Source organism: Carassius auratus, chromosome 6 (genome assembly GCF_003368295.1).
Source record: "Carassius auratus strain Wakin chromosome 6, ASM336829v1, whole genome shotgun sequence".
Lineage (NCBI taxonomy): Eukaryota > Metazoa > Chordata > Actinopteri > Cypriniformes > Cyprinidae > Carassius > Carassius auratus.
In genome coordinates, this window is record NC_039248.1 from 10,211,501 (window position 1) to 10,238,370 (window position 26,870).

At 35.1% G+C, this 26,870-nt stretch overlaps 1 protein-coding gene across 3 annotated transcripts; it reads left to right on the forward strand.

Moving 5' to 3' along the window:
- The first annotated feature begins 955 nt into the window (after positions 1–955).
- On the forward strand, positions 956–26,644 carry camkva (CaM kinase-like vesicle-associated a). 3 transcript variants are annotated; one of them, XM_026261218.1, is made up of 12 exons: positions 956–1,186; positions 20,303–20,339; positions 21,189–21,296; positions 21,486–21,617; positions 21,845–21,919; positions 22,478–22,616; positions 22,901–23,021; positions 23,501–23,576; positions 23,922–24,058; positions 24,154–24,232; positions 24,340–24,427; positions 25,632–26,644. In XM_026261218.1, the coding sequence occupies exons 3-12, from the start codon at positions 21,202–21,204 to the stop codon at positions 25,890–25,892; spliced, it is 1,203 nt and encodes a 400-aa protein (XP_026117003.1). In that variant the 5' UTR covers positions 956–1,186; positions 20,303–20,339; positions 21,189–21,201; the 3' UTR covers positions 25,893–26,644. The 3 variants fall into 3 exon arrangements, with proteins under 3 accessions (XP_026117003.1, XP_026116993.1, XP_026117011.1); XM_026261208.1 differs by lacking the exon at positions 20,303–20,339 and having other exon boundaries at positions 958–1,186; XM_026261226.1 differs by lacking the exons at positions 956–1,186; positions 20,303–20,339 and adding an exon at positions 2,137–2,244.
- Positions 26,645–26,870: the final 226 nt, after the last annotated feature.

The following is a 26,870-nucleotide window of genomic DNA, read 5'->3' on the forward strand; positions in this document are numbered from 1 at the left end:
TATTTTAGATAGTACATGCCTTTATGCAAAAATAGCTGTAATTCCAGGAGGCATTGTTGAAATAATAATAATAATAATAATAAAATGTAGTGCAGCTGCCTCTTTTTGCACTTGGGTCATTCCTGTCATGCAGTACTGTTAGAGCTCTGTGACTTCATGATTAAAGGAAAGCTTTTCTTTAAAAGCATACAGACTTTCAGAAATTAAATGTCTAGTCAAATTCAGGCCCTTCACCTTCATTATATATCTTGATTTATGTTAAGAAGGTGAAGAGGAGGCATGGGAAGTTATATTATATCAGAAAGGTCGTTTTTTTTTTTTTTTTTTTTGCATTTGACTTTATTTTACAGGACAGTAGGGGTGAGACAGAGGGGAATAATTTTGGAACATGCAGGTTGGGACTCAAACTTTTCTTCCCAAATACATTTTGAAAGTGTTGTACTGTACTATCATAGTAGTTTCAAACATAACTTAGGCCCATGTCTGTTCTGCTGGTTTACCTATTAAAACTGTTTTTTTTTTGTTTTTTTTTTGGGAGTCCACTCCAACCAAAGAAGTAAAATAATTTAAAATGTAAAATGTTAATATTTTTTTCATAATATTATGTTGTTGTTTTTTTTTTTTTATGTGTAATTATTTCATCCAACATATTAAGACATATAGCCATAACAGGGATGTGAAAATGTACTGCATAAAATGAATGACCCCTTTAAATGGGAGCTTCTTATCATTTAACTTTTTCCACCATTTTACTGTTAATAAGAACACACGTCACAACTGGTCATTAATGTCAGTGAGAAACTTCAAACTTTACATTAATTTAAAACAAAGAGACACTGTTCTCAGACACTGTACTTTCACCAGACGGGCGATTATAGTTTAAACCTGGCTGAGCAGCATAGCGCAGTTTGAGCTGCAGATGTAAAACTATAGCCTACTGCACATCTACCTGAGAGAGGGAGAGAGAGAGAGAGAGAGAGAGAGAGAGAGAGCAAAAGAAAGAGACCGCGAGCGAGCGTGCGCTCCAAGTGCAGGTTTCTGGGTTGGCAGCAGAGCGCGCGAATAGAACGTGGCACGCGGAATATTGGCCAAAATTACCGCGAACTCAAACATCAGGGGACGCTCAGAGGGAAGCGAAGGAGAACGGTCGACAACGCCTATTTCTCTGAAACGTTCAAATTATCCGGTAAGTCTTCGTTTTTACATTAATTCCACACAAGTGTTGTCGCTGAATGCGTATATTTGGTTTCCTTAAGGACTTTACTGAACGCTTTCGTAATAGAACGTGTTAATTTTGTTTAATAGACTGTGCCAACATTTTTCTTCTTCAAATTTCTTTAGAAAATTCACATGTGACCTTACCTGTAACTAAAAATACCGGGCAGTACAAACTCTTTTCAGAACTTTTAAGAGGTTCCGCGCCGGGCATGTTTGCATTTGCATATGTATTTGCAGGAGTGCACTTCCATCAGGTAAATGTTATCAGTTTAGTGTAAAAAGCACTTCAAATATGTTTACATCAAACCCAGAATCACTGCGTCTGCAGCGCGCGAGTGGCCACTGCAGTTTCTGTCGTTCGTTATTTCTAGACAGCAAAACCTTTTTCTTTCAGGCACATTCAGTTATTCGCCAGTTCATATTTAGATTTCTTAAATGTTAATTTGAAGTTGTAAGTGAAGTGGACTTTGAAGTTGAAGTTGAATTGTCTTTTTTATTTGACAGCAAATGTACATTGGAGAATTATGTGTGGTAGTGGTCAACATTGTGCGTGTCATTTATTTAAAAAAAAGGGAAATCCTTGTAAGTAATAAACATTGCGTATGCATGCTTTCAGACTTAAGTTTATTAGATATGAAAGTTTTTTTTTTTTTTTGCAGTCTGTGACATCATGTACCACCTGTAGCCCAAAACTGCATATAAAACCGTCTTAAGGTTTTTGTTTCATCATCTGTAATTGAGTGGAGTTTGTTCTGGATTGCTAAAACATTGATACATTATTAATACCATATTTATGTTCTTCAGATTTAAGTTCTTTAGAAATGTACTATATATACTTAAATTGTGTAAATTAGTGTCTGATTCAAAGAGTGTTGCTGGTACAACCTAGAACATAACATTATATATATATGTGTGTGTGTGTTAGGTATGCATTAATCCAATACTTGGGATCGGTATTGACTCCGCTGCTGGCATTTTCTTTGGATCGGGTATCGGTCAGACAAGACCAATTTCGAATCCGATACTGTGCGTATACTATTCTGTGTTATTGTTGAGCCACACGAAAGGCACAAAAACATTATAAAGCACCAAAACGTTTTTGTGCACTATATTTCAAGTGTTCTGAAGCTGCTGTTCCATAGTTCATTATGAGGTACAGATTAATATTTAAGTCATTAAGTTCGCCTGAACTCTTCTTTCTGCTGCGGCTGTCTATCGTCCTCCATTCAACAATCAAAGTGTGTGTCGTGTTCGATTACAGTCAAAAAGATGAAACTCTTTAAGAGCACACAGTAACTGAGGCTAAAAACTGTTCAAAGAAAAGACTCATTAAAAATAATTTTCTAGGATTTTCCTTTAAATGCTCTAAACCTGTAATCTAGTGTTCACAGTAATGTTTGAAAGGCCATTATTTCTTATGTAACAGTCAATGATTGTTGTGCTAATGTATAACAACAGATTCCAATGTTTAGTTCTTACATTCTATGTTATTTTTTTTACTGATAAAAAAAGACAATTGTAAGAAGTTTTTGTTGTCATATGTGGTCAGTTTGTATAGTGTGTCCACCTCTTTATTAAATTTTAATTACCACCCCATAGTGTTCAAAGGAGTTCATAAACTTTTTTTTTTTTTTTTTTACAGATGATGATGATGTTATGGCATCAGTAGACAGAATATAGCAAATCTGACCTTGCTCTCTGTGGTTCCCATAGAAGATGAGCACAAAAAAGCCCGGACACTGTGTTTGTCAGAATCAGAATCAGAATCAGAAAGAGCTTTATTGCCAAGTATGTTTGCGCATACAAGGAATTTGTTTTAGTGACATAAACTTCCAGTACACAGAGACACCAACACACAGACAAAAAAAAAAAAAAAAAAAAAAAAAAGGTAGTCAAATAAATAAGTGTATAAACAATTGTGCTATAGATGATAATGGAATAGGATTGAAAAAGATGCAGGGATGTACTAGGATGGAGGGGTAACAAATAAATATAAGGATGTTGCACTTGTTTGCATAAGCATAAGTGGGGAACATTTAACTGTTCATGAGGTAGATTGCCTGGGGGAAGAAACTGTTTTTGTGCCTTGCTGTTCTGGTATTTGCGGCTCTGAGACGCCGGCCAGATGGCAAAAGTTCAAAAATGGGGTGACTTGGATGTGAGGGATCCAGAGTGATTTTATGAGCCCTTTTCCTCACTCTGGATGTATACAGTTCTTGAAGGGTGGGCAGGGGAGCACCAATAATCCTTTCAGCAGTCCGAACAGTGTCAGTGTCTGTACAGTATGTGTGTGTGAATTCAACCCACGGGCTAAAACACCACCCACCACCTCTGTTCAAAACACCATTCTGTTCTCCAGAGCTCTTAGCAGGGCCCGTCATCCCTTTATATAACATAACACCTGGCCCACCTCCACCCCCAGCCAACACCCGCACTGCACCAGAGGTGATAAACAAGAGCACCCCCACCTCAACACTGCAGATTTCCCAAAACTAAATCAAAACAATACACTTGTATAATGGCTGTCCACTTGCCACAGTAGTTGGAGGTGCCAGATCAAGCCTGATCTTTCTATTTTTAATCAACAACCTGTTGAACTGTTGTGGTTAAGATGGATGCTGCCTAAAATAAAATTTTACCAAATAAAATCCAGTGATTAGCTGTTAAGAGGACTAAGGCAGTGTGCTTTTTTCCACTGTTCAAGTGCATGTTGTGGAAATATGTGTGTCAGAGTTTTGGCCATTTCTGAGTGTTAATTTTTTTTTTTTTTTTTTTTACATAATGTGTTATATAATCTACCATTGAAAAGTTCAATAAGATTTTAGTTCAGCAGAAATTACACACAGAAATTTGGTACATTTAATTTACTTAATTATGTAAATTATTATCAAAGAATCCTGAAAAAAAAAAAAAACATAGAATTTTCAATTATTTAGGAAGGAGCATGTGAAACTGAAGCCTGGAAAAAATTACTGCTGAAAATTAAGAAACTATAAAACAGTTACAAACTGTAATACTTTTTCACAATATTATTTGTTTTTTATTTTTGATCAAATAAAATGCAGCCATTGTGAGCATAAGTGGCTTTAAAAAAAGAAAAAGAAAATCGCATATGTACAGTATGTGTTTGTCAATGATGCGCGTGTCAATGTATAAACAACCCGCACCCGACCGCAAAAAAAATGAAAATTCCTGACCCGCATTTTTTAAAAGTAGTAAATGCGTCGCCCCATTATATTAGTATAATTACTTAAATAGGCTTTAGCCTACAGGATAATAAGCATTATGACCGCACATATAAGTCTTGCCACAAAGAACCGGTTAAAGTAATGATTATGCATGTGTCTAAATTAGCAAGGAGACATTTAATTGTTTAGTAATAAACGGGTGTTTTCTGTTTCGCTACTAAAATGAAGTTGACGATGCGGACTCACCATGAACGCCAGAGAGAAATGCACATTTCATATGGATTACATCATCAGAGAGTAGCCTATTTATTTTGGTTTGAATATTTTTGTTTAAAAGTAGGCATTTCAAGTAGGGATGCACCGAAATGAAAATTCTTGGCCGAAACCGAAAACCGAAAAAGAGAAAACCAAGGCCAAAAACCGAAACCGAAACACCGAAATAAATTATGCCAATTATTAGTACCATTGCATTTATTGCTATGACCGTGTACTAACTTTACTAAAATTAAGACATTGCAATTGCATAAATTAATATTAAAGTTTCAAAGATAATTACAATTACATCACTTTTAAAAAAAAAAAAAAATACATAATTACAAATGATGTAAATATTTATTAAGCACATTGCAACAATGCACAGTATAAAATAAAATTCAAACTAAAAATTTATCCCACTCATGTGTATATTTAATAATAATGTACAGGCCTACTGGCCTGCAGAAAGGTTTTAAAATGAACAGTTCTCTCATAAAAACAAAGTGCATTTAGGTGAAGTGCATTTGAAATTTTTCTATGTAGGACTAGAAAGTGCATTACTTCTCCAGTTGGCAAGACTGCTATCACTTCTGGGGATGGTGACTTCAGACAGATAACCATCTAGCTGTTGAGCAGTTGAGCTTGTCATCTGCCTGACATTTGAGAAATATTTGAGAGAGTGTATTTAAATAAAAATAAACATTTTTATCAAATTAAAGCAGAAATCTAGCAGAAAATCTAGCATAAATATGGCTACAATCTGATATTATGTATGTATATATGTTTGTGTGTGTGTATAAGAACAAAATAGCCAACGTATTATTATTATTTGAGGCACTTTCTTGCAGAATTCCACTGAACATATCAGACAACGAGGGTGCATGCCCCTCATCTGGTGCACAGACCAGTGTTTTTTTTTTCTGCGCTCTGATCTCAGTCTCCTGCGCTTGGCGCTTCTCCGTGTCCACGCGGGTTCTCCGCATCCAGCGCGGCCTGGATCATTTCTCGTGCGCGCTGCCTTATTTCCGCATCCAAGTAATGGTCTTTATAACGCGGATCAAGCACATTCGCGATGAAGTGCAGAGGATCCGACAAGATCTCAGTGAGACGTGTGCTTACAGACTCTATAAGACTGTACTTTTCTTTGTTTTAATCTCTTTGTTAGGAGACGCTTTAGTGCTGCGAATAAAGGAATACAAAGAGAGAGAATGTTCTCACTGGTGTTAAGTGAATGTCGCGGGGAGCTCGTGGTCTTTGCTATGCAGGTGCACGTGCAGGTCGCGGTTTCTGTTTGCGTCATCACAACATTTCGGCCGTGTTGTTTCGGTGATAAAAGTCTATCGGGCGAAAACCGAAAAGGCCATTTTCGGCCGAAGATTTTCGGTGGCCGAAATTTCGGTGCATCCCTAATTTCAAGCTTTCTGTAATATATTGCCTATATTTCTTTTTAAATCCACCGACTAAAAGATTAAGACACTAACTGACCCAAAATATCACCCAAAGTTTCTACAGCTTTTTTCTTAGCTATTTCAGAATCTGGAATAATGACTCGGGCAAACTTGTTACTGCAGTCATGTACATGCCGATAAATGCTCGTCACTTCTGCTGCCCAAACTTTGTCAGCCTGTGGGTCATTTGGTTTATTGAAAAACGATTGCACTGATTTGCATGTTTCTTGATGATGTGCTTTTTTTCCTGTGGTACTCGCATGCACCATGTCGCTTCACGTCGTATTCTCCTCAATGTCCCACAGAAAAAAAGCGACCGCGACCCGAATATAATTTAAAATATTTTTGGATGTCTCGTAACCGCAGGTGGATCAACCCACGCATCACTGGTATTTGTTTATGTGCAGTTTTCTGGAAAACAGAAAATAATTGTTTAATTCTGATATTTTCACAAGGTCCCCGTGGCCATGGAACACCAGGAAGTGTAAGAGAATTTTAATTTCCAGGCCTGGAAAATAATTTACATTAATCAAATTAAATAATTAAAAAAAAAAGTGAATATATAGTGATTATAACTTTATTCTAATAAAAAGCTCTAAAATGTTTAATTGTCTAGAAAGTGTCTAGAGCAAGAAGAAATTAGTTGCAGTCTTTATAATTGCAGTCTTTATACTGTAAGTCTTTTCTTAAGTCTTAATCCACAAATCACAAATGACTGGGAAGAGTCATACAAATTCATTGGTCAAAGGTTTATAAATAAGAGAAAATAAAAATAAAAAAAAAAATAATTAAAGGAATAATGCAATTCATAATAATAATGAAAATAATTTTATGTTGAATATCCAATAAATTTCATTTTAGTTGTGAATAATGGAGAGAAACCATACAGCTTCATCTTTAAGCAGCAGTACTGTCATAACATGATTTAGATTAAATCACCAACATGAACATATCTATAAAATCAGTGCTTAACACAGTGTCACTATTGCTGTAGCAGGGAGAGACAGCTTTTATCATGGGAGAAACGTCACTGAGATGCAGTCTGCGTTAGTTAAAGCCCCTTTCACACTGCACGCCTTCTGTGTGAAAGCAACCACGTCCTGGGATTGATTCCGGCATTGAACCCGGGTCGGGGACCTAGTAACATTGGCGGGTTCGACCCGGGACGAGCGCTGGGTGAACAAAAGCCAGATCTAATGCTGTGTCGAAGTGAGCGTTATCGCGCGACTCTTTTACCGGCTGTTTTGAAGAAAGATCAACGTTCGCGACAAAAAAATATGTGCAAACTGTAATGAAGCAGAGATCAGTTAGTTCCTCACTTCCGGCGCTGACGCCGAGATCGTTTGCTTGCTTCAGTGAAAGTATAACGTGCCTAGCGTTTTTGACTCGTACATTACACGTCACGCGCTGATGTCACGTGTCATTACGGGATCTTCACGGGTTGTGTGTGCAAGCACGCACATACCCCGGGTCATCACTGGCAGTGTGAAAGTGCAAAATCTAGCGACCCTTGAACAATTGCCGGAACACTTTATCCTTGTATTTGCCGGAATGGCAGTGTGAAAGGGGCTTTTGAGATATCAAGATCTTGTCGGTTTTATTTCTGTCTAAATAGAAACCTCCAGTTAACACCAAATTCCCTGAAGCTACTTCTAAGCATATAAAATAAGAGGACAAATATCACTGTGTCTGTCTGTGTGTGTGTGTGTGTGTGTGTGTGTGTGTGTGTGTGAATGAGAGAAACAGAGACAAATAGAGAAAGACTGGAGTAAAATTTACAGAAGACAAATAAAAAGGACTAAATATACGGTTTCTGAGTTTTATGGGGGACCTTGTTTTAAAAAAAACATCACACACGACACATGCCCTCATGACCTAGATTCATGCCCCTGGAGTGTCTCAATCTGTCCTGTCTCATGACAGAAAATACAGTTATTTAGAAACTGATAACTTTATTTAACAAGAAAATGAGATGCAATCAACTGGTGCAAATGTGTTTAAACTGTTGGACTGTTAATTTTACATTTACATTCTATTTTGTATGGAATTTTTTTTATGAAAAACTACATGGATAAAACAACTTTCAATTTCCTTGGTTAAGGACAGTAACTCGGCGTCAGAAAGTGACTGTCTTTCCAATGTCAGATAGAAAGGGGAATATAAAATGAAGATGTTAATTAATATTTCACCCACCCGCTATTTTTTTGTAGTCAACATTTCCATCATCATCTGTGGATGCATTAGTTCATGCAGGTCTAATGGAGCTGTTCTCCGGTCAGTGGATTTGAGTCAATAGTTTCAAGTTCAAGGGATATTAAAGCACCACAACTGCATAATACTTCCAGTAACAGTAGATAATAGTTCTCTTAGAAAGTCTGTTTATTTTTAGTATTAACATTAGCTTGAGTTCAGTTTAATTAAATGTTCAGGACTCATTTATCATAATATCTTTCTTTTTATGTACTGTTGGTCTTTATCCAGTTGAGAAAACTGAGTCTCTGTCTTTGTAAACCAGGTCTTATATTGGTTTTTAATTAGAGTTTTGGCTTTAATTGTGTCTTGTTTTTAGGTTTAGATTTATATTTTGAAAACATAGTTTGGGTTAGCACTTGGAGTGATAATATGGATGCCTGGTGTCGCATGTGGATAGCTCAGAGGGAGACGTTTTATCATATTACTAGCATTCAGGAGTTATTGCTTGCTGCTAACATACCCATCACCGATTCCCAAAACTAGCTCTAACTCAGCAAGAGAGCAGTCTGATGTAAGACTTCCAAATTAGAGCTGGAGAATTTGAGACTTCTCTTGAGAAGAGTTGTTGTGGTTCTCTCACTGCAAGCTTGAAAAGCAGCCATGGAATAAAACAGAGCAACATCTTTGCTTTTATAGTCTGTTGGATTCCAGAAGCTATTGCATTTCCCTCCTTTTTTTTGTTGCCTGGGAAACGGTGTTATCATGAGGCGGGTGCTTGTTGTTAAGTGATCCACCCTCAATATTTTTCGGTGGAAGCATGCCCAGAACAGCCAGGAAATTAAGTTAGCTGAGCAGTTCTCTTTGTTTAGTGGCGTGGCATATCTCATTTCTCTCATATCTGTGAAAAACATTTTGAGAGAATTATGGGATGCACAGAACTTACTAAAAAACAAATAAATTTATTTTATTACTGACAATGCATAAGCCTCTTAATTTCCAACTAATTTGTAATGATACTTAAAGAATTTGTAAACATTGTATTGCTTTATGTCTTTCTTTACATCTTCAACTAATAGTTGCATTATCTTTATTAACTGTACAGTATATTTGATACTAAGCATTTTTGACACGGAATTTGCCTTTATTTGTCTCCTGCAGTTGAATGCCAACACTAAAACGGAGATATATATTTGATTGTATTGATATGAGTTTTCACACTCTGTTTTCTCTAGTCATATTTGATCATAACTAAATTTTGAAATTACAATTAGCTTTTTTCACAGCAGAATAGTACAGTGGGATTTCTCGCCCACTCTCAGAAGTCAGGAATCTGGAGTCTGGAAGTTTTAGCAAAGTCACTTTAAGACAAGTCATGTCAGACAACGTGATTAATATTCATGAACCCAGCAGCTCATCAATCCATAGTGCATTGTATATTGTTAGTATGGTAGTAAAATTAGTAGCAGTGTTATCTTTTAATAATAATTAATATGATATATTACTATTTCTTTTTTTTTTTACAGAAACCCTCAATGACCAAAAATATCTTAAGCATCACCACCAGTCTTAAGTTCAGTTAAAATGACAAATATGCATTCATTAAAAGTTCATTTTTACATAAAGGCATTGTGCTACTAAATATTACTATTATTTAGTAAAATGTATGTGATACTGCTACTACTGTTGAAAAAATTAATAAAACTTTCTTTTTTAAAGAAATAAAACACAAAATATTTCTTCCATGGTTTAATTTTAATAGCAAATCTCCTTTATTTACCAAAAATAAAATGTGTTTGAATTTCATAAATTAAAAGACAAATTAAATTTGGGTGAAACTTGTTTACTGTTTTTCATAATTATATAACTTGTAGAAAAACTTTAAACAAAATTGTAAATAAGTATAAAGAATTGCATTGTTTTTATTCTTAGTGATAAAAAGTTTTTGAATTTTAATAATTTTTTTTTAATTAGCATATTTTTGTATTTTGCTTTGTTACCGAAATTGGTACCGAGTATCGTGGATTTTCACTGGTATCGGTACTGAATACTGAAATTTTGGTACCGTGACAACACTATGAGTGACAAGTTTTGGGTATTCTAATTTCTTTGGTATTAGTCATATTCTAAGAATACCTTAAAAGAGATTTCCTTGATTGCTTAACTGCTGAATTGTTTACTTGTTCTGTGCAGTGCTGTGCAATGACCAGCTCCCCTCTTCTTGAATCCACCAGCCCAACAACTGCTGGCTGTACTCTAAAGCAGCTGTGCTGTACTGTACCACTGCATTTATGTATAATTGTAACCAAGGCAACAAACAACATAAGGAACAGAATGGACAGATTAACTGACTGGGTGTGAAGGCAATCCAGGGTTCTTAACACACACACACAATTCTTCCAATTAGCCATTCCTCTGAGACACAACCCAAGTCTTTTTGGGAAGGTTCTGACTGCACTAGAGTGTGGCGTAGTGGAGGTATTATAGACAGGTAAGATAAGATGCACTGCCCTCTTTAAAGCTTGTATTGTGCTCTTTGATGTTGTCGTTGATTCTCAGGAATGTTTTCATGCTCATTCCATATGACCAGTACACTTCAAAAGTACAGTTTTAATGTGGATGAAATGTGTTTAATTATTGTGTAGTGAGTTCCAGCATTAAGATTTGTGTCAGAATTCTCCTTGGTGTAACATCAGAGGGAGTTTGTGTGTGTGTCTGTGTGTGTGTGTGCGCGTGCGTGCGTGCGTGTGCGTGCGTGCGTCTTGGTGCTGTACTAAGCCATCTGGCACCTACTGTTTCACCACAGCTTGATAAGATTCCCTCTTTGAAGAGACCTATAAATCCTGCTGTCTGTTAGGCCTGTGATGGCCATCTACAGACCTCTATCTCTAGAAATCTGGTGTGTTGCATTATTTAATAGAGGAACGTGAGATATGACATGTTTTTGACAGATTATGAGAAATTCTCAGGAGCTTGTGTCCCTTTGACTCCAATGTAAATGTATTTTAAACCTGTTTTTTTGTTTGATAATTACTGTAGGTTTTGTTAACAGTGTATTTGGCAGAAAAGGTATTCACATTTGGTAAGTTAAGTCGTACCTTCCTTAAATTATTTGCTTTAAACATCATTTACTTACCTTCAGGTTGCTTGATAATTTTTTCCTTGGAACACGGGAGGAGTTATTTTACTGAAATTTCAAAGCTGCTGTAAATGAAACATTTGTAAATATATGTTGCAGTTAAGCTGGTGTAGTTTAAAAGTTAATCATCTAATTATAATATAGGATAAAAGTAACTGTGTGTGTGTGTGTGTGTGTGTGTGTGTGTCTTGCTTTATTTATTTATTTCCTGATTTTATGTATATATGTTGATTGATTTTAAGTTGATATTGTAATCACACAAATGTTTTGCTTTGGATCAGAATAAAACATTTGTTCAACTGACTTGTCGTCATGGCAGACTCGAGGCTGCATTTTTAGCAGGTTCACTTTGATAATGGAAAGTCTTCATAGAAAAAGTAATAAATTAAAATGAAGTGCAGTAACTAATTTTCTTGGAAGTAAAAGTTTCCATCTCACTGGACTGATGGTTATCTGCGGAGGAGTGACAACTCAAAGACGAACTAAAACCTGGCTTTGTGTTTGTAAAGAGAGGTTATTTTTCCTTTCCTTCAAATGTTTAATGTATTACTATTTAAAAAATCATTTTGACAAGCTCTCAGAAATGGACAAAAAAGACTGAGATGTTCTTAATTAAAAATCTGAAAAGAATAGCCTATTTTATATTCAGTCACTAATGCAAATGCTTTTTACTTTCCCTGCACACCATGAATCCAACTATATTTCACAGCACAATATCATTGTGAAGAATATTGTGGATAATGTGGTAAATAACACTAGATAAAAGTGCATTTCCTGTTTTGAAAATGATAAACAAGTGAATGAGTTGTGAGCTCACTGTAAATGAGTTCTGTGCTCTGAATGTAGATTAGCTGGGGTCATATGGGTTTATGTAAATTTCATTCCTTTTTGTGATTTATGTAAATTTGTGGAGTATTTATCTAATGTATTGCCACAATTGAGTGAAATAGCTCATGAAGATTGTAAGCTTGAAGTCTCAGGTCTTCTTCTAATGTCCATCATTAGTTCATAGCCCTGTGGGAAGGTCAGTTTAACAACTGGACTCTGAAAAGATCAGCAAGCGCATTAGTAATCCTACATCAAATTTTCTGTACATTTGATATTAAAAGGATTTTATGTTTCATGCACATTTGAAGAATTGAAGTTAATACTTCAACAGTCTGAAGATTTCTTGGTTTAGGAAAAAAAGTTTCTAGGCCATTTACGTAAATGGGTGCAACCAATAATTTTCTTTTAGACTCAGAAGCTGCATTTAGTTTGCAGATTTATCATTTTAGAGGCACCTGGATGTCTCAGGCTGTAAACGTGACAAATTCAGCCTTGGAGTTGAATACATATTTAGTCACCTAGCAGCTTTGTATTGAGGCAATAGTGTGGAAAGGGCTGACTGTACATTATCTCACTCATTACTCACCAAATAAATAAATACCTGAATATATGATATTGACTTAAGTTTATTTATTCCATTTTTTATAATTTAACTGTATATTATATTAAAGTTTCCACTAAAGCAAAAATCCAATTAATTCCACTGTAATTTACATTAACAGTGGAATTTACAGTGGAATTAACTGCATCAATTAGATTACTAATTTACATTACCAGTGGAACATTAATTTATTAATGTTAATTACAATAACATTAATTACATTAATTCCAGTGTAAATCTGCCCGGCAACAAGAAAATCCTTCCACTAGTTGATACAAAAGATGTTAGATGATACCAAAATATCTGAGAGTGCCATGATTGTCTAATCAGAATCAGGTTATCCAGAGACCTATGTAAAAAAGAAGTGTTTATAATGTCCATGATTAGGCACAATCATTTTTTTGTATGATTGGGTACAATTCCCTTGTTTTTAATCAAGCCTAAGCTTTCATGGCCAGAGTACATTTACCAGACACAGCCTAATGTTATGATTGCGCCAAATGAGAGACACAACAACATGATGCACCATCAATTAGATTACTAAGAACCAATTTCTAAAAATAAATTCATCCATATGAATGTGTTTTGATAAATAATGTTTGCCTCCATTTGTTGACTCACAGCTAATTGATGTTATGTCTCTTCATTTTGTTGATTGCTGCAAGAGAGCATGTTTTTTAGCTAAGAGGAGAATAAAACACACTTGTTATGGCTGATGGAGGCTTGATAGCCAATTTAGTGTAGTAAATGCTCAAATGGCACTTTGCTAATTGAACGTATACAGACACATAATGGAATTACAGGACAAATTGTAACAGGGTTATTGGAAGACATTGACGTCTATCTCTTTGTTTCCCTGGGCAAATCTGTCCATTTTTAAATGTATTTTTCCTTGTCATTTTATGTATTTTTACTAATGTATTTCATTTAAAGTGCTCGGAGGACATTTTATTGCTGAAATGTTGCACTTATAGTTTAAGAGACTTAATTAAGTTCTGAGGCAAATCTGAGCACAGTTTGAAACATTGTTGATCTTTTTCTCAAGAGAAATTAAAAAGTCTTAATTTGCTCTCTTTAAACTCATTGAGCAGATTTTGTTTTATCTTTCTGATGAGTGCTTTCAGCTTAATAGTAAAACCATAGTACAGTTATTCAGTCAAGGTAAACTCATGCATCACACAAATGAATCCAAGCATCATTACTTGTTTGAACAGTGCCTCACGAAACCCTTCTAAAATCTTATTTGATGTTAAGCTCAGCAGGCTGCCTTAGTTAGGAACACTATATGGCTTTGCAGAATGTCTTATAGAAAAGCTGAGTGACAGCAAATGTAGACACGGCTGGCAGCTCTGCAGAGAGAGAGCCAAACAATGCCCAAGGCTTCAACCTGAATGTTCAGCTTTGCAGAGCACAGACAGCTTCCACGGCTAGGAGACACATGCGTGCACACAAATACTGAAGCTGGATTGCATAATTTATCAGAAACAAGGTAAAGGGGTTATATTTTGTCTATTGCTTTCTAAAGACCAAATATAGGAGGCAGAGATGACCCTTTAATCCTCAGAAGATTTAGACCAACATCTAAATGTGTTCTCTCCCTGCTGATGGAAGCTTTAGTAACTCTTCAGCTAGAAATGTTTAGAGGAGTTTTTCATTGACAAATTTGCCCACCAGAAATGTGCTTAAAAATGGGAACAGATTTCCTTGGTGTCCTCACATCTGCCCTTTTCCTGACTTCTGCTGCCAAAGAAAAAGTGCAGCTGCGAGACAGCAGTGACATTAAATTGAGATTGAAATTGAAACCTGAGAAATTTTGAAATATTTAAATGTGAACTCAAACATTAATGCTTTTAAAATTCATTTTATGGTCTCGAATGCAATGCTTTTTTGTTGACACAGAAATGTCCTGAATGAATCCAATCGAGCTTTTGATTATATATTTATTTGAGCTGAATAGAACTTAGTCAGGATAGATGCCATATTGAATTTTAGAGAGGCACCGGCCATCATTTAGAGCTGACTGGTTTTTGCTCAAAAACCTGTGATTGGCAACCTGCTTTTTTTGTTTTATTTCAGCCGATCTCTTTTCCAGACTTGCACACAAAATGCATTGCAATCATTTCGAAAGATGTAATTTGTGTGGAAATATTATGAAGTCTGTAAACATGACATTTACAGAGGCCAGCGACGGGACATGCTGAAGATGAGAAAATACTGTACAAAACACTATGTTTACTATGTGTGCAATATTAGAAGAAAACTGGAAATATAGAATTGGTATTGGGGGTATCTGTGTATCTCTGAATGGAACTGACTCTCTTCAAAAAAGTTTTGATATCATTTTCTTTTCGTCTTACCTCCATATAATGCCTATTAAAGAAGATTTATAAGCACAGTGATGAAAATAAGGCTGTGAGGGACATACAATCTTTACAGCAGCACAAACTATATGGTCCTGGATAATGTAATTTTTAGCAACTCAACTTTTGTCTACAGAAAGTTTTTTTTTTATTTCTGAAATACTGTCAGCTGAAAAATTGGTATGTTGTTAAACATCAGTAAAATCCAAAGCACTGTGCTTACATACCTTGTTTCGTTTCATCCCTCAGACTGGTTTTCATTCATGACAAAAATTAAATATGGCACAACCCTAACTAAGTTCTATTGATATTTTTAGATGAAACATGGTTTTAAAATCAAAACTGGAATGGTAATCCCTGGTTACAAAAAGTACTTACAAAGTGAAATCAATAAAAGGAAAAGGCTTGCAACAGGCAAATAGAGTTAATCAAAAGAGTAGCATGCGCACTACACATTCCCAATTTAGTGTTTTAAATATCTCTTCTCCAAACTGTCTTTAAAGTGCTTCTCTCCCCTCATTACCATGCATGTATTGGCCTTGCAAAGCCAGTGTCTCCTGCAATCATAGAGGCCAAGGGGAGATTAATTAGAGACCTCGGTGCTCCTGTGACAGGCAAAGCAAACAATCTCTCGCTCAGCCTGTAATTTATGTAATGCCTCCTTTACTGTGGATATCAGGAATGGCCTTTTTTAGTCGATACTCTGGCGCTGGGTGGTAATGATGCATCAGTCTGCTCTCCTGCCTTTTCTGGACTATTCTGGGAGAGTGGAGGAGAGAAAATAGGATGTTTTTGTACTGTAACATCAAACAAAGAGTTTCAGAGTAAGTTCAAGCCCGACAGAGTTCAGAGGCATGCAGTGCATGTGAACTATTGCGCTGGTTTTTGTCTTGGTTCTTTGTTAATGTTGAAAGCCCGAAGCCTTTAGAGACAAAACTCTTGTCACATTATCCGGTCGAGCTTCAGTGTGATTGAGGACTGTCATAGTGTTTGGCAAATTGTTGGGTCAGACCCGAGTAGCGGTGCAATTGTACTGCCAGCCTGATGTGTAATTGCTTGTTTGTGTGGGGCCTTTTTGTTGTTTGTTTCAGTGCGTTGTACTGCGATAGATAATGGCTGTCCTCCCAGCTCTCAAAACAGTAAAGCAACATTTTTAGAAGAATTGGCAACAGTTTTGAGAGTCTATAGGCTCTTCTGAGAAGATTGAACTAACGGAGTGTCAAATGATGTGCTGCATGAGGGGAATTTAGCACGGGTAGGGGTCTGAAAGATTTTAGGCTCTGCGTGTAGTGCATTTAGATTTTAACACTTTGTTCTTCTTTGGTTGTTTTATTAGTTCTCTAGTTATTTTTAATGTTAAACCCTGTAGGGTTTATTATCCAATGAATAGCCCCTATGAAACCTCCAAAATAAGTGCACATTAAAGCAAGTACTAACCCAAAAAGAGAAAATGGTAAGCTATCAAGCTTACTAGTGCACATTTAAAAAATGAATACATGTTTTTCATGGCCAAAAGATATTCATTTTAGTCTAAAATCAACTTCAACTGAAAGAGCAGCTGTCTTGCTTGGTACCAGATCAAAAAGAAAAGTTGAACGTTTTGCTCAGACATATATCATATTGCAGATAAAATGGGTCACAGCCTCGTTTTGTCTTACAGACATTATTTACCCCAAAATGAAAATCGTCATCATTTACTCTCCCTCATGTCAAACTTGTATGGCTTTTTTCTGGAATACAGAAGATATTTCCCTTGTGCTGTGCTTGAAAATCCTTTACCTAATTTGATGTTCTAGGTCAAAAACTGGCAGGCCTTTTAAAGGTTGCTTATAAATCTTTACATTTTAATTTAATCTTTTAATTATTACTAAATCACCATTTTTTCAACTAGTTTTCTGTTTGCACAGATTTTGTATTTCTTTTTGTAACTGATTGATCATAGACCTCATTGAACCAAGCTAAAAAAATAAATAAATAAACATATATATGTGGATAATTTGGCAGTCTACAATCATTTAGGTTCCATAAAGAAACACAAAGGTTGTGCTAATTAAAAAAAAATAATAAACGGAATCCAATATTTGTCAATAATATAGCATAAAAAGAAATGTATAAGCAAATTTTGTAAGCTGGTCATTTTTTGACCTGGAACACAGTGTAACCAGGTGGGGAAAAATTCCCCAAAAGTAAATATTAAAAGAACAAAATGAAAAAGAAAAAGTAAGTTTTAGTCCAATGCAAAAATATCAGCTGGGATTTTTTTGTTGGTTGGTGGGGTTCTGAGGGATCCTGAAGGTTATAATTTTCAGTTATTTTTGTATGTATAATGCAAATCAATTCATAATATGGAGAAAAAAAACCTTTTAAGTAAAGATCGTAAAAAACATAGTAAGTAAAGAATTACATATGTGTGTGTGTGTGTGTGTGTGTGTATATGTATATATCAGGGATGGAAATTAAGTTTTTTGTCCACCGGCCACTGTGGCTGGTGGATTTCAAAATCTACCAGCCGCTCAATGTTTTTACCAGACACTTTCTTGTTTTTAACCGACAATGTGTAACTGCATGTGAAAATTAATACTACAAGATCTACAATACTTAAGCTGTTTATTTCATCTCAAGTCTCAATGAAATACTGACATTTTCTCTTTCAGTGATTCCAAAAATGCTGCCTATCTAGGCAGCTTACTAGGTTTTGAAACAGCCGACTCTTGCTGAAGTAGCTCATTCTCTCAACTCCGTAGCCCAACCGGATGATACACTGCACTGTTTTCGTACGCATTAATATTGTTGTATTTAATTCCAAAGCAAAGGATTCACCAGTATTTGCATTTGTAAGTGTATTTTTCTTTTCTTTTTTTTTTTTGTGGTTGAGGGAACACGTCTCGTCACACCAGAGTTGTCAAACATATATATACACAGATTGTTACACATTATTTTGGTAATGATCATGTCTTAACTTTGCAATTTCTTTATTCCATTAGTTGTGGATATTTCTCATGGGGATTTAATAATTTTGACACTTCAGTCTGAGTTAAATCTATTTTTTGGCTCATTTTATCCGTTGTGTCTAATAATTCTGCACACCTGAATATCAGGAGTTTTTCACTTCCAGCCTTCATAGACAATTCGTCCCCTTGGAATTATAAGGTTCTATCTGACATTTTTGTCAAAATTGAGTTATTCACATATTCTTATTCTTAACTTATTTACATTATGTGATGGTTTTTTTGAAGTTGTGCACATTTTGGGTCTTTTTATTGAAAAAACAAAAAGGTTCTATCTACAAAGACGAACTCTAAGCTCTATAAGGTTCTATCTGCGTGAGCCAATCAGCATTTCGAATTCACAGAAGAGGACCAATCAGGATCGACTTTATATGTCATGTCGCCGGCTTTAGATCGCAGTGTGAGGATTATGGCACGCAACATAAAGTTTTTAAGAAACCTAAAGATCTACAATTTTATTGACGATCTTGTCAAGGACCACAGCCCGAATTCCAGGCAAGTTCACTCTTTATTTATTTAATTTTAGGTCTTGCTATGAAGATTCATTGTTTTCATAGTTAGACACCACACTAGCCAGCAGCGCTAGCTTTATAGTTCCTGAGAGGAAAACTAAGGCAAGCACTTAGATATATATATAAAAAAAATATATACAAAAAAAAACTAACGAACCTATCCTACTCAAAATAGTGCGTTTACAGTAAGTTATGATCGTTATGTGAACATGTGAAAGAGCGTTAAAGCAGTTACCTCAGTATTAAAACGATTTAAGAATGATTGTAGACTGTGTAGCTACTCAATGGTATACCATGCTTAATATATATAATGTATTTAAATATTATGTTTAAATATGTATTTTTTTTCTCCAGGCAGGTGACAAGGTAGATGCAGCAGGGCCTAAGGTCTTACCAGACAAACCAGTGGGGAGCCAGTGACTGCAGTTTACAAATTAAAGAGCTGGGGTCTACTCAGGAAAGAAGAAACGGGAGAAGTGTCTCAGACAGAGAGTATTATAAGTGTGTTTTAAAAAATGAGTCACAGAGAGTATAATAGTTCTGTGTTTAAAAAAAAATGAGTCTGACATTTTTTTGTGATTTATATATAGTCAGTGAATCATTTTTCAATGATTATTAAACTTTATATATTAATTTGCTGAAGCATGTCTGTTTTTTTTTTTTTTGTGTGTGCAGTTTTTAAAGTCTTAAAATGTCAATATTAAGCCAATATTAAGAAGTCAAATAGTCAACAATTTAATTGGTTGGGTCTTAGTTACAACAATAAACATTAGCATGTTATTTCAGCCATACTGATGTCTAGAGAGAAAGCCATTTTACCTGGCCCACTTTAGGTGGAATAAAGTCCTGCTCAGATGCATTACTGTAGCTTCTTTCTGTCTAAACAAAAGAAAGATTAAAGTAACAGTTTCTGCAATAATGTGTTTAATTACCCACCAAATTGTTACTAAAAATTAACATCTGCACTCGACAAAATATTTAGACCTACTTTGCTTAATTTGAAATCTAAATACATGAAAGTATTAATAATATTAAATAAATGTCACAGAAAGGATACAATTTTACTTTCTAACACATGTTGCAACATTGTTACAACTTTAAGTTTATATTTAATGTTCAAATAATGTTTTGGCAGATAGAACCTTATAATTCTAAGTGAAAAGTGTTTTTTTAGAATTAGAAGGTTCTATCTGCATTTGACCCATTCCAAAAATCCCCATTTACAAATTTGAGGGGATTTTGATATTGCATATTTAGAATACATTTAGGGTCCCTGTTATTTTCATGTTTGAAAGAAACTTGTTCCACATATAAATTTTCCTATATGTAATGCAAAAACTTTGAAGCTCAATATCTCAAAACTGCTCAGAACGCAGATAGAACCTTATAATTCCAAGGGGAAGAATTATATATCACTTATAAATTATACAAAAAGAAATTTATAGTAGTTATTAAGATTGACATGGTTTGAAATTTGTCAAATGTGCTTGAAAAAAAAAAAGATCAGAATATCGATGTGCCTAATAATTATGCACGCACGGTTTGTCTTCCACAGTAGAAATACACTCATTCATGTTTGGAAAGATATGAGGGTGAGTATATGATGACAGAATTTTCATTTCCCCTGAAATATTTTATTTTGATAGGACCCAAAATCACTCTTATCATTTGTTGTTCTAATGCAATTAGAGATGAGTGTCATTTATCTATCTGATGTCCCTGTGGTCCTTTCCTTTCACTTGCTCTCAGATCTGTCATAAATAAGCATGATTACTGCATGTTCAAAGAATCTGAATTTTTCAGAGCTACTTCCTGCCACAAGTGGAAATTGTCACTTTTGGAATAAATTGTAGGCATTACTCATGTGTGGTTATGAGAGTGCTGTCTGCCAAATCTCTCTATCCCTTTCTTTCTCGCTCATTTTTTCTCGCTCTCAGATAAATGAGAATTTATTCCTCCTCTTTGAGTTCTGGCTTAGACGGAGAGAAAAGCACAGGGTCGCGGAGCTCACTCGCAGCTCAATGGAAGAAAGAAAGAAACAACTGCATGCATTTTAATTGTCAATGAATGAATGCGAAGCGGCATCTCAAGGCTTCACAGCAAAAACTCTCTTCATAATTTATTAAATTCACACCATCATAAACACGAACATCGGTGGCCTTTCAAAACAAACACAATTAAAAATTCTCTAGTCACTATATATATAGGGTATTTTGAATGGTTGCTAGAGTATTTTGGGTGTTTTTTTTTTTGCACAAATTTTATTTTGGTCCCTAGAAATAGCTTGGGTTCCTTCTTTTAATATAAAACATAATCTCAATTGCTTAGAGAAGTAATAGCACCCATCTCCTCTTCTCAAACCAATGTCATGGTAAAAAATATCCATCATCCATTTTCATAACATGACTTTTGAAGGACTTTTTTGTGCGTTTGCTTTCTAGGATAGGAGCAGCCATGCCATTTGGCTGTTTGACTCTGGGAGAGAAGAAGGACTACAACAGTCCTTCAGAGGTCACCGATAAGTATGACCTGGGACAGGTAGTCAAATCGTAAGCACCAATCTGTGGTTATGGCTACCTTTTGTTTTGCTCTTGTTTATAGTAGTCTTTTTGTGCAAAATATATGCTCCCAAAATTTTCTGATTTGAATATACACTTTTTTTCTGTGTAAATTAGATTCTAAATCCCAGATTTTGACTCATCAGCACTGTATGTGTGTTTTATCGTTTTCATTAACAGGGAGGAGTTTTGTGAAATCTTCAGGGCAAAAGACAAGAACACACTGAAAATGTATACCTGTAAAAAATTCCTGAAGAAAGATGGAAGAAAAGTACGAAAAGCAGCCAAAAATGAGATTCTCATCTTAAAAATGTACGTTTTCCTTGCAGGTTATTTAAAGGATCCACATATTAGCAAAGAAAGGTTCTTGCAGATGGTGCTCAGTGTTGAAATTTGTTTAACCAGAGTAACAGAATGCAGTCGACTCTTTACCATGCAAATGATTTTATTCTTGCAAATAGTCATGATTTCTTTTCACTTTCTACTCTGCTTCCTTTTACAGTGTCACAGTCTTGCTTTCTCTCTTTCTCTCCCTGCAGGGTGAAGCATCATAACATCCTCCAGCTGGTAGATGTCTTTGAAACGAGAAAAGAGTACTTCCTCTTTCTGGAGCTGTAAGTGCTTTGAGATTTTCCTATGTGAGAGTGATTAAGAAAGTACAAGAGTGTGAATGGATACTTTTTGAATTTATTGTGTTAAGATTTAAAATTGAATCAAAATAAAGATCCTATTATTATTTGCACACCCTCAGTTGTTACTTTTTTTCTCCAAGATGGATAGGGATGTGGAATATAGAATACTATTTTGCCTATAATAAAGTGGATTATTTACATATGTATTTTTTTATTGAGATTGAGTTGTAGTGGCGACAATATTTTTTATTCTTCTGTATCTTTATCCTGTTAATATTGGAGAAGTCCAGTTAACAGATTAAACAAATAAAATTGTAAATTAAAAAACTCAGTGGCCACTGGGATTTTCAAGCTGCAAATCGTTTAAATGTTGACAGAATTTATTTTACTATTTTTTACGTAAAAATGTTTTTGCATTTACTTCTTGATAATTTATTTCTATAAACTAAAACGATTTTTGTACAGTCATTATATTACAAGGACAATTTTGACTCTCACATGAATATTTGGCTGGGCTGTTTTTCATGTTTTTTACTTCAGGGCCACAGGAAGGGAGGTGTTCGACTGGATCTTAGACCAGGGCTACTACTCAGAACGTGACACCAGCAATGTGATCCGGCAGGTGCTTGAGGCTGTGGCTTACCTGCACTCTCTTCACATCGTTCACAGAAACCTAAAGGTGACTTGGGGCTTTACTACCATCTAATGGTCTCCTTATGGTATGGCACCAGAATGCAACCTTAGACTCCGACTACAACATTTCAGGAGACCGAGGTTGATTAAATACTCTTATTTCAAAGAAAAATTAATTCTTACAATCATACTATTAACAATGACATGTCGAATCTCTTGTTTTTTAATACAATTAAAATGTCTGATTCTTATAAAGGCTTTGCAAGGTAAAGTGTTTAAGGTTTTATAAAACTGATTGCATTTACTGCTATATTTTTTTCACCCTGTCAGCTGGAAAATCTGGTCTACTTCAACCGTCTGAAGAACTCTAAAATTGTAATCAGTGATTTTCACCTGGCCAAACTGGAAAATGGTCTCATCAAAGAGCCATGTGGCACACCAGAGTACCTTGGTAAGAAAAAGTGTCAAATCTTTCAAATGTAACTGCACCCTATATTGTGAATGGTATTATGGTTACTAAAATAAATATACTGATATAATTATAATATATTAGTGTCAATGATTGTAAAACTTGTTATATAATAAAGAAAATAAAAATATAGAAGTAATACAGATAATGAATAAAAAAAACCTTTCTTCATTCCTGAATTACATAAAAAAAGGTTGCTATCAAAAATGTGTAATATATATATATTTTTATTTTTTATTTTTATAATGATTAATATGTGTACACTAAAGTACATTCAGGGTCTTCAAAGTTGCACAACTTGAAATTGTAGTCATTACATCATAAATGTTCTGCAAAAAATATATTATACCAACATGAATACCAAAATGACATGTCTAAGAAGTCTATAATATAATATAATGTTTGCATTGTATTATATTTAATATTTGTCAATGAGTCATAATTCAGGCTTTCTCTTATAGCTCCAGAGGTGGTTGGCAGACAGAGATATGGCAGACCGGTGGACTGCTGGGCCATTGGGGTGATCATGTACATCCTGTGAGCTCATGTGTTGTTATTTTATAGATTTCGTTCATTGTGTGAAATGGTCCAACATATTATTTTCATTGTGCTCTTGGACCAGATCTTTCTTTATGAGTAGACGCCATAGATGTCTGTTTTGGAGTCACTTGCCTGACACATTCTTGAGTTGAGTTGACATTCCATTTCCTGTTGTCACATTGTGTGTTAGATCATCATTGCCACTCTGTAAGTGCACAGTATTTGCTTTTTCAGTTTATCTTCCTATCCCTCCTCAAAATCAATTGTTGTTCATATGATGTTAAGGTCTTAATGAACCCCTTGCCTTAGGGAATGCTCTGGTCATATTATTATTTTCAATAGGCTGTCAGGAAACCCACCTTTTTATGATGAGACAGAAGATGATGATTATGACAATCATGATAAGAACCTGTTCAGGAAAATTCTGTCTGGAGACTACGAGTTTGATTCACCCTATTGGGATGACATCTCAGATTCAGGTACAGTACACAAATCACTGTACAGTAGATGTGAGATGGATCTGTGGCATTATGATCAGAACACAAATTAAACTATTCAACAAAATTTTTTGCAGCAAAAAGCCTAGTTGCATGTTTAATGGAGGTGGATCAGGACCAAAGACTGACCGCACAGGAAGCCATCAATCATGAGTGGTAAGGAGCCTTTGCCAGTAAAGAATCTGCATTTTTAACTTATCTGCAGGTTAGTTAAAAATTAACAGCTGTGCATCTTTTTTATTTAAAAAAAAATATATATTTAGGATATCTGGAAATGCTGCTTCAGACAAGAACATCAAAGATGGTGTTTGTGCTCAGATTGAGAAAAACTTTGCTAAAGCTAAATGGAAGGTAAGTTAATAAGTTAATAAATTAACTTTCTGTTAATCAAAGAATCCTAAAATAATGTATCATGATTTCCACGAAAATATGCAACATTCATAACAATTAGTAATGTTACTTGAGCAACATATAAGAATGTTTTCTGAAGTATTAATTGACACTGAAGAGTCTTCAGACTGGAATGATGACTGCAGAAAAAGTCATATTAAATTGTAATAATATTTCACAGTAACGTGTTAAATCTAAATATTGAATCGGCTTGGGTGGAACCTCAAGCCATTTTTTTAAACATTACAAAATCGTACTTACTGTAACCTCATTTGTGCCAAATTTCAATATGCTATGGACTAAAATGTATTCATTTATTAATAATTTAATATATATATTTATGTGTGTGTGTGTGTGTGTGACCCATGACCACAAAACCAGTTTTAATTGTCAATTTTTCAAAATTAATACTTATACATCATAAGTGTTAATTGTTGTTAATACATTTATACATCATAAGCTGATTAAATAAGCCATTGATGTATGGTTTACTAGGATCGGACGATATTTGGCAGAGATACAACTATTTGAAAATCTGGAATCTGAAGGTGCAAAAAAATCTAAATATGGAGAAAATCTCCTTTGAAGTTGTACAAATGAAGTTCTTACCGATGCATATTACTAATCAGAAATGTAATTTTGATATATTTATGGTAGGAAATTTAAAATATATATATATTTATCGTATTTTTCGGACTATAAGTCGCACCTGAGTATACATGTAAGTCGCATCAGTCCAAAAATACGTCATTATGAGGAAAAAAACATATATAAGTCACACTGTACTATAAAGGCCCGTTCACACCAAGCACGATAACTATAAAGATAACAATAAAGATATAGTTCTAAAAATCGTTCTCAATATTAAAGAATAGCGGAGTCCACACCAAAACTATAACGATAAAGGCACAGAGAAACGATATCGTTGGAATCACTTTCATAACGATTTTTTTTTCTGATGAATGATAAAAACATTGCCAACCAATCAGAATCAATCCTGCTGTAATGAGCTCGAGAATTTAAAGCAGCAGACACGCGTCCACTTAGAATACACAGACAATATCGTTCGCTGATGTGGACACTAATATTGTTATCTTTCTAGTTATCTTTCTAGTTATCGTTCTTGGTGTGAACGGGCCTTAAAACTTTATTATTTGTTATCCAGAAAGCTGTTCGTGTGACCACCATGATGAAGAGACTCAGGGCTCCAGATCAGAGTGACTCTGGAGCCTCTAGTCCTGCAATGGGAGCCTCGGGAGGACCTGTTACCCCCAGCACCACCCCTGTTCCTCTGGCTGCCACACCAGTTCCTCCTCGCACCGCCCCTCACCCCGAGGCCCAGACGCAGGAGGCCTTGGCTCCAACACGGTGTAATGGAGAGATACTGACATCCCAGCAGCGTAGTGGGGAGACTAGGGAGGATTAGAATGGCTGATTAAATTTGGGCAAATATAGTGGCAAAAAGAGCAGCACCTACACGCTAAATATACATTCCTTTTGAAAACTAATGGTGGAGCAAAGTTCAGTTGTGTTTAAAAGCTTGATCGTCATTTTACATGTTCATTTGTGCAAAATGCTGTAATCTAGAAAGGCTTTAAAATGTAAATCCCAATCCCATAGTAGTTTTATCTGCATTTTCTTAAATTTCAGTTAAATTGCAAGTGTCAAAATGATTTTTTTTTTTCACGTTGCAAAGAGCAAAGGAACATTAAAAAACAAAACAAATATAGCCTCAAAATGTGAATCTTAAAGCCATTAAATAAGAGAATTAACAAACACAAACAAAAGGAAAATTAACACATTTCATTAATGCAGAAGAGCCCAGATTCATATTAATATTTTGTCTCATAATACTGGGTAACCAGCAACTAAAACAGCTGCTGTACTTAATTGATGTACAAGTCATTATGTTTTTGTCAATACTATCATCATATCAATATAATATTACTCAGTGTTTTTTGTACTGCTGAATCATGTTTCTTTTTCTTTTGCTGTACTATCTTACAAGAAATTATGTAGCTCTTTTTATTCAATCTGCCCTTATATCCTTATTCTAAAGAGCACTGTATTTTCTATAGAATACACCTGGTTTCATTGAGTCTGATACGTTGAGGCCTAAGGGTTTCCAAATGTTCTGTTGATGTGGAGTACAAACAAAGCAATATGGATATTGCTGTAATACTGTGAAACTGCTATACAGGTGATAAAATGTTCCTGCCATATTTCATACCAGTAGCCAAGCAATTTGCTCTTGATGGTTGTTTGCGTATTCGATCTTAAAGCTATATATAATGTTCAGTTATTGTATTCTGCCCTAAACCCAGACCTGATTTTTACTGTCCATGTGGAGAAAGAGGAATCAAAATGTCCTTGAACTGCAAATCCTGCTGTAGCTCATGTCAAT